General features: G+C 59.1%; 3 protein-coding genes across 8 annotated transcripts in view; 1 reads left to right on the forward strand and 2 right to left on the reverse strand.

Moving 5' to 3' along the window:
- The window catches only part of ZMYM3 (zinc finger MYM-type containing 3), a 34638-nt gene extending 24369 nt beyond the window's left edge, over positions 1–10269 (forward strand). For all 5 annotated transcript variants that reach the window (XM_076346822.1, XM_076346819.1, XM_076346823.1 and 2 more), the window contains 12 exons: positions 2260–2318; positions 2875–3043; positions 3611–3726; positions 3882–4056; positions 4612–4758; positions 5581–5684; positions 6094–6262; positions 6384–6535; positions 7002–7116; positions 8021–8275; positions 8363–8480; positions 8889–10269. In XM_076346822.1, coding sequence (XP_076202937.1) covers positions 2260–2318; positions 2875–3043; positions 3611–3726; positions 3882–4056; positions 4612–4758; positions 5581–5684; positions 6094–6262; positions 6384–6535; positions 7002–7116; positions 8021–8275; positions 8363–8480; positions 8889–9087 — 1778 coding nt within the window. In that variant the 3' untranslated portion in view covers positions 9088–10269. The remainder of the gene's footprint in view (positions 1–2259; positions 2319–2874; positions 3044–3610; positions 3727–3881; positions 4057–4611; positions 4759–5580; positions 5685–6093; positions 6263–6383; positions 6536–7001; positions 7117–8020; positions 8276–8362; positions 8481–8888) is intronic.
- A 403-nt stretch (positions 10270–10672) lies between these two features.
- On the reverse strand, positions 10673–11760 carry LOC143164356 (gap junction alpha-3 protein-like). Its single transcript, XM_076346830.1, has one exon. The coding sequence runs from the start codon at positions 11758–11760 to the stop codon at positions 10864–10866; it is 897 nt and encodes a 298-aa protein (XP_076202945.1). The 3' UTR covers positions 10673–10863.
- Positions 11761–12571: 811 nt separating this feature from the next.
- GJB1 (gap junction protein beta 1) lies at positions 12572–15677 on the reverse strand. Of its 2 annotated transcripts, none has more exons than XM_076347623.1 (2): positions 15594–15677; positions 12572–13580 (listed from the first exon to the last, which is right to left on the reverse strand). In XM_076347623.1, exon 2 carries the CDS (start codon positions 13566–13568, stop codon positions 12729–12731), a length of 840 nt encoding a protein of 279 aa, XP_076203738.1. In that variant the 5' UTR covers positions 13569–13580; positions 15594–15677; the 3' UTR covers positions 12572–12728. The 2 variants fall into 2 exon arrangements, with proteins under 2 accessions (XP_076203738.1, XP_076203739.1); XM_076347624.1 differs by lacking the exon at positions 15594–15677 and adding an exon at positions 14296–14407.
- Between the last annotated feature and the right edge of the window lie 766 nt (positions 15678–16443).

Below are 16443 nucleotides of genomic sequence, written 5' to 3' on the forward strand. Positions count from 1 at the left end.
CACAGGCACAGTGAGCAAGCTCTGCCTGCAGAGGGAAGCATGTTTCACACCATTTGGCCATTGTCTCCTTGGAGCCATGGACCACAAGAGTAAGAAGTACCCTCTCAACCACCAACAACCACGAGAGTCTGAGCCCCCCACACACACACACATCTCTGGAGACCCCCAAGAACTTTGCTGTTTGGCACATGGGGCATCACCCTTCACCGTGCCACAGCTGCCTCTCCATGCACCCTGTGAGGCAGAGGAGTCTGAGGGCAGCCAAGGAAAAGCCCATCAGCAGTGGTGAGCGCTCGGCTGAGCGCAAGCTCCAGGCTGCCCCAGCAGCTGCCATGCTTGGTGAATGCTGCTGGTGGCACTGGGCCCTCTGTGTGTTCCGGCACACCCATCCCCTGCCAGTTGTGGGATAGCTGTGGACATCCTTGTCCTGGGACTGTGGCATACTGCTCAGCTTGCAAAGGAAGGGTGCTGGAGCCAGGGCCTGCCGTGTGCTTACACAGAGAGCTTTCCAGCCCAGCGTGCTATGCAGGGGATTTTGGGAGGAGCAGCTTGTCAGTGCATGGTGAGGAACAGCTTCTGCCTGGTCTGGCCAGGGTCTCCTGTGGACCTGGCAGCTGTGTTGCCTGCTCACAAGGGACTACCTGGATTTCAGGCCTGTCTTGGGCAGAGCTGCTGACTACTTACTGCTTCTCTTGCAGCCCGTGGTTGCCTAAAGCCATTCATTCCTGTGACCCAGTGGCTGCTGCCAACCTGGTGATCCTGAGAGTGCTTGATGATAAAAGTGGCTATTCCTTTGCTGGGAACAGTCTGTGTAATGAGGGATTGAGGAGCTTCTGCCACAGAACTGCCCAAAGACTTCCAAGGGGAACTGCCTCTGCACAGGGACATCCAGCTGGAGAGGATAGAGGGCCAGAAGTCACAGTTGGTGCAGGCAATGCCTTGACAGCTCCTTGCTGGTGTTGGGATGAGAGTAAAGAACAAGTTGCAGCTTTCCTGGAAGCCTGGACATGTAGCACATGGAGCTTTGTGGCAGGAGGATCTTGTTTCCCTTAGTCCTAAATCATTGGCCTGTGGGGCAATCAACTTTGCTTTTGATTCTGCTGCAGCAGAAACTCTGCTCGTACTCCATAGCTTGTCTTTTCTCATTCAAGCCATTGATGTCCCCCACCTACCTGCTGTCCATCCTCTTCGGGCTGGTCAGGGGGAGTTCTTGGACCCATTGAGACCGTTGCAGATCCTATGGCTGAATGCTTAGCTGCAGACTAGGGAGTTTCCTCCAACTGGAACTTACCTGTCTGCCTGTGGTGGTCAGCAAGTGGACCCTGCTGGGCCTCCAATTGGTCAAGAGCTGTCCTGCATTTCCTCAGGACAGAGGAAATCTGCACAGTGTGAATGCCCATGTGTTGGTCCTTTGGGAGTCTGGGTCTTTCCTGGAGAGCCTATGTAGGAGGTGCAAATGGATCCACCGCTCCCTTTGGGTGCTGAGACCTGCTGCTTTCCTTGCAGGTGTCTCCTTCATGCATGGCCCACGGTTAGTCAGTGCTGTAGAAGGCAGTTCTTTTTCCCAGCCGCATGGGTAACCAGGGCTCACGGGAGGCTTGGATGAAGGTGATCTTTTAGCTCATCAGCCTTTGAGATGGGTGCAGGTTCTCTGCAGAGGAAATGAGCTGGAATTATCATCCAAGCCAGGATGATATTGTCACCACCTGAGACTAGTGTCTGCCACACGCACTGTTACCTGCAGGTGATCCCCTCTTTCCTTAGGGGAATGGACTGCATCCCTAGGGCTGGGGCAAAGCGGTCTCCCTGCTTTCTGGGATATCTCGTAATGCTACTACTAGCTCTGTCACCTTCTTCCTAGGGATCTCAAAGCACTTTGCCAAGGTATTTGTAGCAGGGAGATGGAGGCACAGGGAGGGGCCATGGCTCGGTACAGCAAGCCAATAGGCAGAGCTGGGAATAGAGCCCTGGATTCTTCTCTTTACAAGGGACTGGGATTTCTCCTGACCTGCTGTGATGGGGATGGGGTGGACTGCAAGGGAGCACAAAATGACATGGAAATTACTTGATTTTGGAGTTGTAGTGTCTTCTGAGCTGCTAGGGCTAGAGATTGTGGAAACATTAACTGTTCCTGGAGTGGCCAGGAGCGGCTTCCGGGGAGCCTGTCCCTGCCCTCTGGCTGGTGCCACGTCCAGTCCCAGCAGTGGGACCTGTTGGCCCAGGAGCTCTTGAACTTAGAGTCGTTGCTTTCTCTTTCAGGTCAGACTTCAGAGCCAAAACCACCTGCCCCTTCCCCACAGAAGACAGACACTAACGTGGTAAGGCCTGTTGGAGGTAGGAGTTTGCAAGGTAGCACAAAGGGGCTGTCCCCAAAGAAAGCACAGATCTGCCATTTCTCAGGGAGATTTAATTCTTCTACAACCAATGCATTTTAAGATGTCTGGGTAGTGGGAGCTGATAAGAGCTGCTGGGGAGGACAGCATCAGCATATCTCCTGCAAGGGCCAAGAATAACCATTCCCCAGGAATCGATGATGGTCTCCAGAACAGCCTGCCACTGTGGCACTGGCTCCTCTTTGCATGGTGCTCCCCTGTGCCTGCGTATAGTTGCTGTCCTACTGTGTTTACCGCTGCCCTGCGGGGCAGGAGCAACCAGCACCAGGCTCCCTGCTGGCTGCTGCAGAGATGCTGCACAGGCTTGCTGCCTGCCAGGAGCAGCTTGGCAGTCCTTCGGCCGGGTCTGACCATGGGTGTGTGTTGGGGACTGCCAGGCTCCAGGAAGTGCTTTGGGAGTCCCTCCAGCTGTACCTGTGGTTGGGAGGAGGTGGTGCTGCCTTAGGTGGACACCAACCTCCTGCTTTCTGCGTTTCCTCAGCTGTCGGCAAAGACCTCCTCAGCCCAGATGTCTCCAACCGCGCCACCTCCCCCGCCCCCTCCGGTTCCAGCCACCCCTCGGAAAAATAAAGCTGCCATGTGTAAACCACTGATGCAGAATCGGGGTGTTTCCTGCAAGGTAGAAATGAAGTCCAAAGGATGTCAGACAGGTAGGAAAACGAGACATAACTGCAGGATTACAGGGGCATTTTGAAAAGGCAAGTGGCACATCCCTGCTCCAGAGACTAAATGTGAATCCAGCTTGAAATGCTGTACAGAATGGCTGGGTGTTTGGCACCATGCTGAGGAGTCTCAGGGCAGTGCAGGGCACACACAGTAGGGCTGGAGGTAGGGAGCCCGTTTCCATCAGCAGCAAAAGGAGAGATGCAGAGAGCACTGCAGCAAGATCCCACCTCTTGTGGGATGACTTCTGCTCCTCTGGAGATAGTCAGCTTGTCTGAGGGGCCATCTGCTGAGCAGGTTCCACTGTGTAGCTCCTGTTGGGCATGTGTGTGTGGTTTCCGGCATATGCAAGGTAACTGGACCTCTCAGCAGGGTCATGTAAGAGCAGGGCTTGCACCTCTGGCTAAGGCAAGCCAGCTCTGCTCCATGAGTCACAGAAGCTGGTGGCTGGAAGCACCGTGGTGCTGGATGGCTGGGGGCATGGCAGTGCGCAGCAGGGCTGGGTGGAGGAGCTGCTGGGAGCAAGCTCACTGACGTACTTTTGCTGTTGTCAGAGGCTGACTGGAAGCCCCAGGTGATTGTGTTGCCAATCCCCGTCCCGATCTTCGTGCCTGTGCCTATGCATATGTACTGCCAGAAAGTACCTGTGCCTTTCTCCATGCCTGTCCCGGTAAGCGACACACTCCTCCCGCTCATGTTCTCTTACTGTGTCGATCCTGCCTTGCTGCAGCCTCCCTGCTTCTCTGTTCGTCCTCTTCTCCTGCCTCTGCTTTTATGTCAGTCAGCTGAGTGTCAGTTTTCTGCCTGGTGTGCTGCTGTCGACAGGTGCCTGTGCCAATGTTCCTGCCCACCACGCTGGAGAGCACAGATAAGATTGTGGAGACCATTGAGGAGCTGAAGGTGAAAATCCCCTCCAATCCCCTGGAGGCTGACATACTGGCCATGGCCGAGATGATTGCAGAGGCTGAGGAACTGGACAAGGCTTCCTCGGACCTGTGCGGTAGGTTCTGCCATGGCTTGGTCTGGCCCAACAGCTGGGATCATGTGGGGTTTGCCGGCTCTTGGAGCTTAGAGCATCTGCCTGGATCGCAGCTCCCCCAAAGCCTTTGAAAAGGGAGCAGGAAAGTTGAGCAAGTCCTCAACTTCTGCTGAGGAGGTACCAGGAGGGAAGAGCTGCAGCAGGGAGCAGTGTCTGCCACTGTCCCTTTTGGGGGTGCCAGTCTTATGGCACATGTGCAGCACTGTTAGTTTATTCAGGTGGCTGTTCAGGCTCTTACCTAAAGCAGCTTCCCAGCCAGAAGACTAGCAGTCCTGACCTCGCAGGTCTTTTTACTTGAGGGCTGCATTCCTCAAGCCCCAGTGACTAGGGCTGAGGCAAGGACAAACGTCCGATGTCTTGCTGTCCAGGGAAAGCTGGGCAGTGCAGGTGTCATGGGGCTGCTCTGAGCACAGGACTGTGCTGCAGGGAGCCTGACTTCATTTTCCTGCTGTCACAGGGAAAACAGGCAAAAGACTTTCTTGAAAGTTGGGTTTATGATCTGCTTTTGCATTGCAGACCTGGTGAGTAACCAGAGTGCAGAGGGTCTCCTGGAGGACTGTGATCTGTTTGGACCGGCACGGGATGATGTGTTGGCTATGGCTGTCAAGATGGCAAATGTCCTCGATGAGCCGGGCCAGGACCTGGAAGCTGACTTCCCTAAGAGTAAGAGCTGGGTGAAGCAGGCATGCAGGGCTGCTCATGCTGCAGCAGGGTCCTCCTGCTGCCCTCGGCTGACCATTGCCAGCAGCATTAAGAGCTGTGTGAACTTACCTCCCCATGCCCTCTGACTGACCAGGCTTGAGGCCAGGAACTGAGAGTCTTGCAGATGACTGCTCGCAGCAGGGGTGAGGAGACCACCACTTTTGAAGGAGTGTGTGTTTGTCTAGACTAACTGACCTGTTGCGAACATAGGTCTGCAGAGAAGGGGGAATGAGAAGCTGATTTTAACAGCACAAAAAGCAGGGCAGCGGCGCTGGTGTGCTTATGGATGATGATTCCAGAGGATCCAGCAAGGCGAGAGAGACCTGGACAGGGCATGACATCCTGGGAGACTGCAGAATTGCTGAGTATCCATCAGCGGACAGAAGGTGGAAGAAGAGGCAGGGACTTGGCAGGAGCACAGCAGTGCTGAGGCAGGATGCTAGCAGCAAAGGACAGAGAATTGGGGTGCCTGTGCCAGGCTGTCCCCAGTGCTGGCCTGGCACAAGGGGATGAGGAATGTTCCTCAGGTTTAAAAAACAAACAAACAAAAAATTGTCAGAGGGGAGAATGTGGGGCTCTGGTTAGTCTGAGAAAGCTTAGCATCATTTGCCAGAGCTGTATTTCCTTTGTTGGGCTGTGGCTGAAAGTTCATGCCAGGCAGTAGTGGAAGGTATGAAGAGTTGGGCTGCGTGTTTCCTCTTCATCTTGCTGTAAGAACCAGGCCAGCACAGGGGACAGGATGAGAAGTCTCAGCTGAGCCCTTCTGCTTGTGTTTCCTTTCAGACCCTCTAGACATCAACCCCAGTGTGGACTTCCTCTTTGACTGTGGGCTGGTGGGACCTGATGATGTGTCAACAGAGCAGGATCTGCCTCGTGCTGTCCGAAAGGTGAGCTCTCTGTGGGTACTGCCTGCTTAAAGCTCTTTGGGTTTGGAGTGGGAGCTGCTGTCTGGGATGCACAAGGTGAAGTGTGCCAGAGGCTTTGGTGTGCTGGGGAGGTTGTGCCCTTTCCCTTCAGGGCATGCCTGGCCTGTGGGCCACTCCTTGAATGAAAGTACTTGCCTGTCACTTTGGAGAAGCTTTGAATGCCACAGGTCATGTGAGAGCTGGCCTCTTTCCTGCCTGTGGTCCTCATAATTAATGGGCCTTGTTGGCTTTGCTGTCAGCAGAAGGATGCCTGCTGGCATTGGTAGAGGCACACTGGGAGGGAGCTGGCGGTCAGCAGGTCTGAGGGGTGGCCAGGACTCTTGCATCTGTCCCAGGTAGGTGCCCAGTCTCACAGTACACCTCTCTGCAGGGGCAGAAGCGTCTGGTGCTCTCTGAAAGCTGTTCCCGAGACTCAGTGAGCAGCCAGCCCAGCTGCACAGTGCTGAACTACTCATACGGTGTGAATGCCTGGAAGTCCTGGGTGCAAGCCAAGTATGCAGGGGGAGAGACCAGCAAGGGAGAGGAGCTACGCTTTGGCCGTAAGTGCCCTGTCTGGATGGGGCGGAGTGGCAGAAACCTCCCAGAAGCTGTGTCCCAGAGTGTTGAAGTGCTCTTGGCCTTGCAGGCTATTGTCTGAGGCTGCTGTGCTTGTCTCCACAGCCAAGCCCATGAGGATAAAGGAAGACATCTTGGCCTGCACAGCAGCTGAGCTCAACTACGGCCTGGCCCAGTTTGTCAAGGAGATAACACGGCCCAATGGGGAGCGCTACGAACCGGACAGCATCTATTACCTCTGCCTTGGCATCCAGCAGGTGAGGGAGGGCTTGCTGCCCTCAAGTCCTCCACAGCCAAACCTGGGGGTCAGATCTGGTGAGGGGAGCTTGTACCCTTTATTCTGCCTTCTGGGGACCCAGAGAGGCTCACTGGACTCTCCTTTAGTGCCTCATCCCAGGACAGTAGCCCACCTGGTTTGGTGTTTGTTCCCAAGCCCAGCGGGTAGGGTGGCAGCTATTCCCCAGCCTTGCACCCTCCTTGCACATCCTTTTGGAGGGCTGGGAGATCTCCCCAGACTGAGTCCCTTCTTCAGCACCAAGTCTGCTTTATCACGCCCGGGGGTTTTCCTCACAGCTCTCAGAAGTGGCTGGTTTTAGGAGTCTGCCCTGCAGCTCTGGTTGTGCAAGGAGGGGCACTCTGCATGTGTGCCCTGGGCTCTCTGGGGAGGGTTTGCATTCCAAGTGCTGCTGTGTCTCTCTTGACTGTGTGTTCTGTCCTTTCTAGTACCTGCTTGAGAACAATCGTATGGTGAATATATTTACAGACCTTTACTACCTGACCTTCGTGCAGGAGCTGAACAAATCCCTGAGCGGCTGGCAACCCACAATCTTACCAAATAGTATGTGTCTCCAGATTACCTTCAGTCACCACCCATACCCAGTTTGTGCTTCTAGCCTTGGATCCCCCGGTCTGATTGTGCTCCTCCAGCCTCAACCCTCTTCCTTGGCATAGGCAGCACAGTCCCGCTGTGTCTTGGGGTCATACTGACCCATACCAGCAGCAGAGCCAGCCTGGTTTACACTTCAGTAGCTTCTGTTGTCCAGAGTCAGGGTAGCTGGGAGCAGAGCATGGCTGCTTTGTGTCCTGGGACAGTTTGAATCTTTACAACACTTCACAGTGATGTCTCCACCCTTTGGCAAAGAGGATTCCAAGTCAGGAGGCACGGTGGCCCATGCCTTTGTGTTCCCAGCACATCGGCGAGCTCTGCACACTGTGCTAAGTGTTGGCCTGGGTTGCTGTGCTGCTGCCTTGTGAGTGGACTAACTTAGAGCTCTGCAGAAGCTATTCATGATATTGTGATCTGGGCTGCCTTCCCTGCTGTGCCTTGTAAGTGGTTAGTTCACAGATCCAGCCTCACCTCTGCATACTGGCTGTCCCAGGCAGAGGTATTTGGCTCCAGACTTGTGCGTCTGGGCAGGAGCTGGTCGTGTCTGTCCTGCCTGCTGTATTTCCTTCATCTCACACTGACTGTGGTGGAGCACTGACCTGGAGTTTACTTTGTGGCCATCTATAGGGATGAGCAGTTAGGATTGATTTGGGTTCTGGCCTGTGGTTTAGCTGGGGTGGCTCGTGGCTGGGCAGAGCCAGCATCTAGCTCTGCTGATGGCTCTGGAGAAGTAACCTCATGGAAAAGGAGATGTTGTGAAGCGTCAGTCTTTTGCAGTGAGCTTGCCTGGGCAGGGTGAAGGGATTGCCACAAGGCCACTGTTGATGTGACCTGGTTCTTCCTCTGTGCGTTGCAGACACAGTTTTCTCACGTGTCGAGGAGGAGCACCTCTGGGAGTGCAAGCAGCTGGGCGTTTACTCACCCTTCGTGCTCCTCAACACCCTCATGTTTTTCAACACCAAGTTCTTTGGGCTGCAGACAGCGGAGGAGCACATGCAGCTCTCCTTCACCAACGTGGTGCGCCAGTCCCGCAAGTGCACCACAGCCCGTGGCATGACAAAGGTGGTGAGCATCCGCTACTACGCTCCTGCCAAGCAGAAGAAAGGCCGAGGTAGGGTCTGACGGAGCATCTCTCTGTCCCTGCCCCTGCCTCCCCCATTGGGTCCCAGCAGTGATCCTGCTCTCTCCCCTTCTGCAGATGGCGGCTCTGGAAAGCGGAAGCGCGAGGAGGAGGTACCGATGCTGGAGCAGCGGGAGAACAGGATGAACCCACTCCGATGCCCAGTCAAGTTCTATGAGTTTTACCTCTCCAAATGGTGAGGCTTTCTCTGGAGAAGGGGCATGTGCCATTTTGGGGCCACCTCTCAGTTTTGGTGGGACCCTGTGGAGTGGCTGCTGCTCTTCAAACATTTGTACTTGAGTGTGAAGCCTTGCCCAGTGTCTGCGCTGCTTGTATAGACCATGGTTGAGGGAATGCTTCTCTCTGGCCCCTTCCACTACTTGCCTTTCTTCAGGCAGGCAGGAGTGTGCAGTATGAGTCCTGGTGCTTGGCTGGTTAGGGGCTTTGGTCCTGAGCAAGGAGCTGCAGACTCGGTTTGTGTCCTCGTCCTGCCAAAGGATGAGAGGCTGTGACAAGCCTTGAGCCCCCCCTTGGTAACCATGAGGGCAGGCCAGGCTTTCTGAGTCCCTGGAGCTGATATCCTCACCTTTCTCTGTCTTTACAGTCCTGAGAGTCTGCGAAACCGCAACGATGTCTTCTACCTGCAGCCCGAACGGTCGTGCATCGCCGAGTCCCCGCTCTGGTACTCGGTCATCCCCATGGACCGGAGCATGCTAGAGAGCATGCTGAACCGCATCCTGGCTGTGAGGGAGATCTACGAGGAGCACAGTCGGCTCAGCGGCCTGGAGGACGACATGGACTAAGAGCGAGGTGCTGCCGGGCTGGCTGCACTCCAGCCCTGTACACCTCGTCTCCCTGCCTCCTGCTGCAGGGCAGGGGCCATGCAGTGCAGGAAGGGATGGTGCTGCGGTAGCGCTGTCCCTTCATCGTTACTGGACTTGAACATCCCATCCTGCTCGTTACAGGCCTCTCCTATGTACGTGGCCCCTGCGCTCAGCCCTGCCTCCTGTCCTGGCTGCTGGGTGAGCCGTCTTCCCCGGGGCCAGTCCACACAGCACAGGGGTGGCAGAGCCCCCAGGGCAGCTCCCCTTGCCCAGCCCTGTCCCCCGCCTACCCCCAGCCCTGACACTATCCCCTCTCCCCCTGCTTTGGGGCAGAAGCCGCACAATACAGCAGAGCACCGTCTGGGACCAGCGGCCCCAAGGTTTTTAATTCGTCCTTCCTTTAGCATCCCCTCACGAGGCTGCAGGTGGCACAGCAGGAACAGTAGCGCTGCTGCTGCTGCTGCAGCAGGATGGTGTTTTCAAGCCAGTGGGGAAGGACCATGGGCAAGCCGAGAGCTGTTGGGTCAGGGGGAGGGCTTGTTCCTAGGGGTGGGAGAGGTTTGGGCTGGCTGCAGGAAGCAGAGGGAGACAGTGCTGGAACGTGAAGGCAGAGACCCAGCCTTGCTGCGGGGACGCCTCCCTTGTATGCAGCCGGGCTGCCTCCCTCAGTTTTGTCAATGTTTTCTGAGTTGGCGGAAAACTAATGGAGATGGGTCTGTGCCAGCGCTGGCCCTCTCTCCGCACTGTCCCCTGCCCTGGCATAACCCCCCTCCCCCGTGCAAGGTGCCATCGGTGGGTCCCTCTGCTCCGGCCGGGGGCTCAGGCAGCCACTGGCAGAAGTGAGGAGCTCTGGCTGGCCTCCCTCTCCCTCCCAAAGCAGCGGGGTGCCAGCGCCCTGCCCAGGGCAAGCCTGGCTCCAGCTGTACTGCTCCCTGCTGCCTCCTGCCCCTCCTCGTGTTCTGGTCGGTTTTCTTGAGCTGTACATGGGTCTCCTGTTGAGCCTGTATATATTGTTCTGGGCCCTGGCCTGGGGCCATCTGTTCTCTGTGTCCATGTGGAGAGTGAGCCACTCACCAGTCTTGTTGTAGTGATGCCAGGGTGGTAGGACTAACCCTGTGTCTCTGGAAACCATTCATTTCAAATAAAGATGCGGAAAACTTTTGGCAGCCCCTGCTTTTCCCCCCTCGGCAGGGTAGGCACTGCAGGAAAGCAGGGCCAGTGTCCCACTGCTGCTGTGCACCTCACTCCTGTACATCTCTGCCTGCCTGTGCTGCCTGCACTTCCTACCTTGTCTGGTCCCTGGTGTGCTGCCAGCTCTGGCATGCTGGAATGGCCCCTGACCCCGTGCCTGCTGGTGCCAGCCTGACATGCCCTGCCTGTCCCTTGCCCATAGGGCTGCAGCCCAACCCAACCCAACCCAGCAGTGGCCCTGCCCTGGCCACGCAGTGTGGCCATGGGATGGACCAGTCAGAGAGCAATGCCGCGGTGCCTGTGGGCAGAGCAGGAGTCAAATTAGGTGCAGTGGGTGTTTATTTGCTCCCCCAGGGCTGACAGGCCCCTGCCCCAGCCTGGTCCTACTCTCAGCCCTGCTGCTCCCAGGAGTGCAGGGAGTGGCCGAGCCGTGTCCCCAGGGCCATGCCCATCTCTTGTGCTGGCCGTGGAGTCCATGCCACAAGCCTAGCAGGGCCCGAAGGCAGAACCACAACTGTGGCTGCCCGTGCATCACCCATCCCTGAGCACCCCAGCAGGCCACACTCACACTGCCAGGTCCGCCACTCGCGCCTTCCCGTGGGACCCACTGGCCACCCCCAGCCATGTACCCACTTTCCCCAAGGGTGCCAGGCCATGGGGGGTTCTGCCAGCAGCCACAGGGCTGCCACTGCCAGGCAGGGTGATGCAGGTGCTGTGGGACCTTGCAGGGCCACCAGGACTGGGCAGGATGCGGGACTTGGGGCCTGGCCCCTGCCGGCACTTGGTGAGACCCAGGTGGTAGATCTCCACCAGGTTGAGCAGCAGGGACACGCAGGCCACCCCCAGCATGAAGAGGATAAAGATGGTCTTCTCGGTGGGCCGGGAGATGTAGCAGTTGACAGTGTTGGGGCAGGGCCAGCGGCTGCAGGTGTAGAGGGGCTTCAGCTGGAACCCGTACAAGGCATACTGGCCCACAATGAAGCCCACTTCCAACAGAGCCTTGAAGACGACGTTGCAGACGTACGTCCTCAGGATGGCCCCCCGCATGCAGACCCGTACCCGCATGTCCCCTGCAGGGAGCCGGGGCTGCCTGGCACGCTGCCGCCTGGCCCCGCTGCTGGCCCGTGCTGCCGCTTGCTGCTGCGCCTTCTCCTCCAGATGCACCAAGTGCAGGATGTGGCCCAGGTACACGAGGCTGGGAGTGGAGACAAAGATGATCTGCAGGACCCAGAAGCGGAGGTGGGAGATGGGGAAGGTGCTGTCGTAGCAGGCATTCTGGCAGCCAGGCTGCTGTGTGTCGCAGGAGAAGCCAGACAGCTCATCACCCCAGACCCGCTCAGCAGCTGCCCCCAGCACCAGGATGCGGAAGATGAAGAGGACGGTGAGCCAGACCTTCCCCACCACTGTGGAGTGCTCCTGGGCGCTCTCCAGTAGCCGCCCCAACAGGCTCCAGTCCCCCATGGCACGCACCGCAGTGCCCTGCAAGACAGCCGCTCTCCAGACACGGCCACCCCACAACCTGCAGAACTGCTACCCCATCCCCCGGCCAGGCGGGCGTGCAGGAACCCAACCCAGGGCTGTCCTTGGAGCGTCCCCACCCTGTGTCTCATGGGAGCCCTAACCTGTCACGGGGAGGGCAGCAGGAGCAAAGATCTCCAGCAGAAAGCAGCCCTGCCATGCTGGGAGCACCGTGGGGGACACCGCAGTGGCAATCCGTCATGGGGACCCCTCTCACCGTTGGCAGGTGCGTGGGGCAGAGCCCAGTGCTCCCGTGCCGTCGGCTCCCCTCGGTGGGGCGGTGCAGGATGCTGTGAGGCCCCTTCCCAGCTGGTCCCCGGCTCCTCAGCAGGGTGTGGATAGGTCCGCCTGGCTCTGTCCGTCCATCCACCTGACGGTGGGCATGGGGTTATTGGGGCATGAGGCAGCTGTGTGCCCCATTGGCTTTCGTTGTGACTGGCAGATGAAACAGCCACTGGGGAAACTTTTTCCCTCTATTTTTGGTCTGGGCACTTTTCTAAATATATTTGGGGCTGCAGGGGCTGGTGCTGGGGAAGCACGAGCCCTTCGACTCTGCTCAATGCCACCCAGGGGTCACTGCTCCTGCATGCCAGCTGCCAGGGCACTGCAGCCATGGCCCCAGCCCAGCCTGGGCACTGCAGTCCCCACAGCCCCTCGTGGCACCCACCTGGGCTAGGGTGCAGGGGTGGGCACCCCACACTGGTACCCCAGTCCCCAGCATGTCCCGGCCAGAGCAGAAAGGAGGGAGGCAGCGCCTGAGAATGGAGATTTAATGGCCCCAGATGCCCTCCTGGCCATCCAGGAGGGCCAGACCGGCACCTGAGGGATGCTATCCATGTGACAAGGACAGCACAGGGCCATGAGGAGGCTGTGGGGTGGGGGCAAGGGCTGGAGCCCCCGCAGCACTGGCCCTAGCAGGCAGAGCAGCGGTCGCCCTTCTCCTGCAGCCCGGGGTTGCGGCGCAGCATGTCCTTGAGGGAGCCATCCTGCTCTGTCAGCAGCTGGTTGATCTCGTTCTGCTTGTACTCGGAGGAGAGCTTGTGCCCGTAGAAGGAGCCCTTCCCTGACGGGGGGTTGGAGTTGTGCTGGCCTCGGCGGGCACAGGCCCGCACCACCAGGTAGACCAGCTCTGCCATATTGAGGACAATGCAGATGCTGGAGGTGACCAGCATGAAGACGGTGAAGATGGTCTTCTCAGTGGGCCGGGAGATGAAGCAGTCAACAGTGTTGGGACAGGGGTAAGCCTCGCACTTGACCAGCCGCACCATCTGGTAGCCCGGGTAGAGCATGTAGAAGATATACATGAACACGGCCTCAAAGAGCAGCCTGAAGACCACACTGCAGACGTATGTCCACCACAGCGAGCCCGATATGCGCATCTTGTGCTTCTTCACCTCCTCCATGTGCTTGGGGTCCGCGTGCCCCCTCAGCACCAGCAGCTTCTTCTCCTGGTGCTGCTGGTAGGCCACGTGCATGGCCACAAGGAGGGCTGGCGTGGTGACAAGGATGAGCTGCAGGGCCCACAGACGGATGTGGGAGATGGGGAAGAAGTGGTCATAGCAGACACTGTTGCAGCCAGGCTGCTGGGTGTTGCAGGTGAAGGCAGATTTCTCGTCCCCCCAGACACTCTCAGCTGCCACCACCAGCACCATTATCCGGAAGATGAAGATGACGGAGAGCCAGATGCGCCCAATGGCAGTGGAGTGGCGGTTCACCCCGCTCAGCACCGTGTAGAGGCCGGCCCAGTTCATTGTTCCTCACGTCTGCAGGACCGAGCAGCGAGAGACGGTGTTAGCAGTGGGAAGGGCCCCTGGCTGAGAGCCACTGTGTCCTGGCCCTGGTGGCAGCAGCCCCAGGAGGGACCTGGGAGCAGGTGGCTGCCGCAGCCCTGGTAGGTGGACAGCAGGATGGACAGACAGCAGGATGGACCGACAGCAGGATGGCAGCGTGGCTCCTGCTGCTGACACAGCTCAGGGCAGCGTTTTGGCTAGAGCAGGCAGGAGACCGGTTGGCCCTGTAATGCCAGCTGCTCCTGCCCTGCCACCCCACACTGGCACAGGGATCCTGACCCACAGCTGCCACAGAGGATGGGGGTGAAGCTCCCACACCTCCTCAGGGACCCCCAATCTGCACCCAGCACTGAGCTCTCCGGCTAGGGATGGACCCAAGGAGCTCCATGGGCTCCTCTGCACCAGCACCTCCCTGCCCTCATCCCTCCCATTCGCTGCAGGAGTGGGGCTGGGGAGCCCCGAGCTGGGGTGACCCCCCATGCAGCCATGCATTGCCACCCTCCTAGAGCCGTCCCTGCCTGGGGAGCATGGGGTGACCCTGCAGCCCAAGTACAGACCCCCGCCCCGCCGGGGCCACCCACCAGCACTGAGCAGCCCCGGGAGCTGCTTCCCACCCTGAGCATGAGGCTGGGGGGCTGGGACCTGCCCTCTGGCCGTCCCCATTGCGGAGGGTCCCGGCGGTGCGTACCTGCCGGTGAGGAAGGGTCCTTGCAAGCTGCCCCCAGTGGCCCCTCTAAGGTCTCATGTCTCCCATAAGAGAGCTCTGCTCCGCCTGCCCTCGTCTCTATCCGCCACTGCCCTGCACTGGAAGTCATATGCTGCTTTATAAACTATTTACATACAATGGGGCCTTTATCAGCTCCTGAACAACACACTTTAGCATTCAGACCCAACACCCTGACTTCCGCCCACCCCAGCCAAACAAAGTGCCTGTGTGCTGCATTCCCGCTGCCCGGCCCCGGCCCTGCTCCCACCTCGCCCTGTGCCAACCACGGCTGCGGCCTCCCTGACTGCCGGCTGCGGGGTGCTCGTCGCTCTGCCTGGCGGGACCTGCGCTGTGGGCATCACCGGGCTGGATGGCCACCCAGGGTGGCTGGGGGTCCCTTCCCCAGGATGCATGGCAGAGCCCAGTTGCGTGCCCATGCCGCATGGATGGCATGGGGCACCATGACTGGAGCTGGGGTCTGGCTGCTCCCCAGGTGGCACTGAGCAGTCTGTAAGGACCCATGGGTCTGGGTGCGCTGGGTACAGCCCCCGTGGGTCCTGCCATGCCCTTGAGGCTCTGCTGCCAGGGGTTTGGTGCCAGCAGCAACAGCTGCGAGGGCGCTGGAGCCGCCCTGCATGTGCCCCATCCTGTTAAGGACATGGGAAAGAGTCTGCCGGGGTGATGCTGGCTGTGTGTTAACGGGGGCTGCACTCAGTGCCGAAAGCCATGCGCTGCAGGAGCTGCGCTCCTCTATGGGGATGGGGGTGCCACTGACGCTGCCCCACTGCTCAGACATGCTGGTGGGGGCAACAGCCTCTGTGCTTGCAGACCCTCTGTGCCCATGTCCCTCAGGGCTGGTGTCCCAGCCACACTGTCACGCTGTGCTCCATCCCTGTGGGGATGGTGTCATGTCCCTCGGGTTTTGTCCCCACCTAAGCACATCGAGTAAAACCTACCAGCTGGGGGCCTGCAGGGTGGCGGGGCAACAACGCCATCCCAAATGCCATCTCTACCCCCTTAGCCCAGAGTGCGAGCGCGTGGAGCTGTGCAAACGGTGGTGGGCAAAGACCCTTCAGTGAAGCTGCGGGGAGGGCAGCCAGTGCCCAGACCATGCTCTGCTCCTCGCCCTGCTTCCCCCATGGGGGTCAGCACCCCCAGCTTTGCCCTCCCTGGCCCATGGCCAAGCCCTCCTGTGGCCCCCACCCTGGACCCCCCAGTGTCCCCCAGCTGGGGGACACATGGCCACCCCCGCAGCAGTGCCATGCCCACCAAGCTCTCACCTCAGCACCACGACAGGCAAAGCTCTTGGGAAGCACAGCAGCCTCAGCCTCCAGTGCAGCACCCTGGACTTTATACTGCCCTCCAGCGCGTCACTCACCCCCTCCCAAACAGCCTCGCTCCTTCCAGGACTTGCTGCCTGCCAAGTAAACACTGCAGGTGTGTCCAGTCCGCGCTCACACTGCCAAGGCATCCACCCACACCCACTGCTGTGGCCAAGCATCCCCCAGGGACAGCCCAGGGGTCACCGCAGCACTGAGGCAGGGCCAGTCCCCCAGGATGGTCACCGTGGGAGCTCTGTGGTCTCCCTGGCCACACTCCCCTGCTGTGAGCTTCCTCCCCGCCATGTCAGCCAGGCACATGCACCATGGCGGGGCCCCGCTCTCCATCCCAGGGGACAGCTCTGGGCACCCCCAGCACCTGGAGCACCTTGATCCGCTGCTGCAGGCTGCCGGCTGGTCCCTGGGGAGCCACCAGCACCCAGATTTAACGTGTAAAAGTGCAGCCAGGAAAGGCAAACAGCTTGTCAACGATTAACCCAGCTAACGGCCCACTCCAAGGTCCTGCCGCCCAGCACCCTGTATGGCCCCGCAGCGTGCTGGGACATGGTGACCCTGCCCTGCATTTTGGGGCCCCGGGGTGGGCTGCAGGACACTGCACACCATCCCCTGTATGAGGATGGCAGTAGTGCCACTGTCCCCTGCATGAAGATGGAACGGTGGCACTGTGGGGTGGCGGGGGGCGACGGGGAATTCCCCCCCCCGCAGCGTGACGGGCAGTGAGGGGCCGGGGATCGCCGGGGTGCGGGGCGGGTGGGGCCGGCCGGGGCCGCAATCTCGGCCCACGATAAGC

Source organism: Aptenodytes patagonicus, chromosome 9, assembly GCF_965638725.1.
Source record: "Aptenodytes patagonicus chromosome 9, bAptPat1.pri.cur, whole genome shotgun sequence".
Classification (NCBI taxonomy): Eukaryota; Metazoa; Chordata; class Aves; order Sphenisciformes; family Spheniscidae; genus Aptenodytes; species Aptenodytes patagonicus.

Excerpts from the sequence above, each read along its gene's own strand:
- GJB1 (XM_076347623.1), bottom strand. The coding sequence starts at position 13,568 with ATGAACTGGGCCGGCCTCTACACGGTGCTGAGCGGGGTGAACCGCCAC.
- LOC143164356 (XM_076346830.1), bottom strand. The coding sequence starts at position 11,760 with ATGGGGGACTGGAGCCTGTTGGGGCGGCTACTGGAGAGCGCCCAGGAG.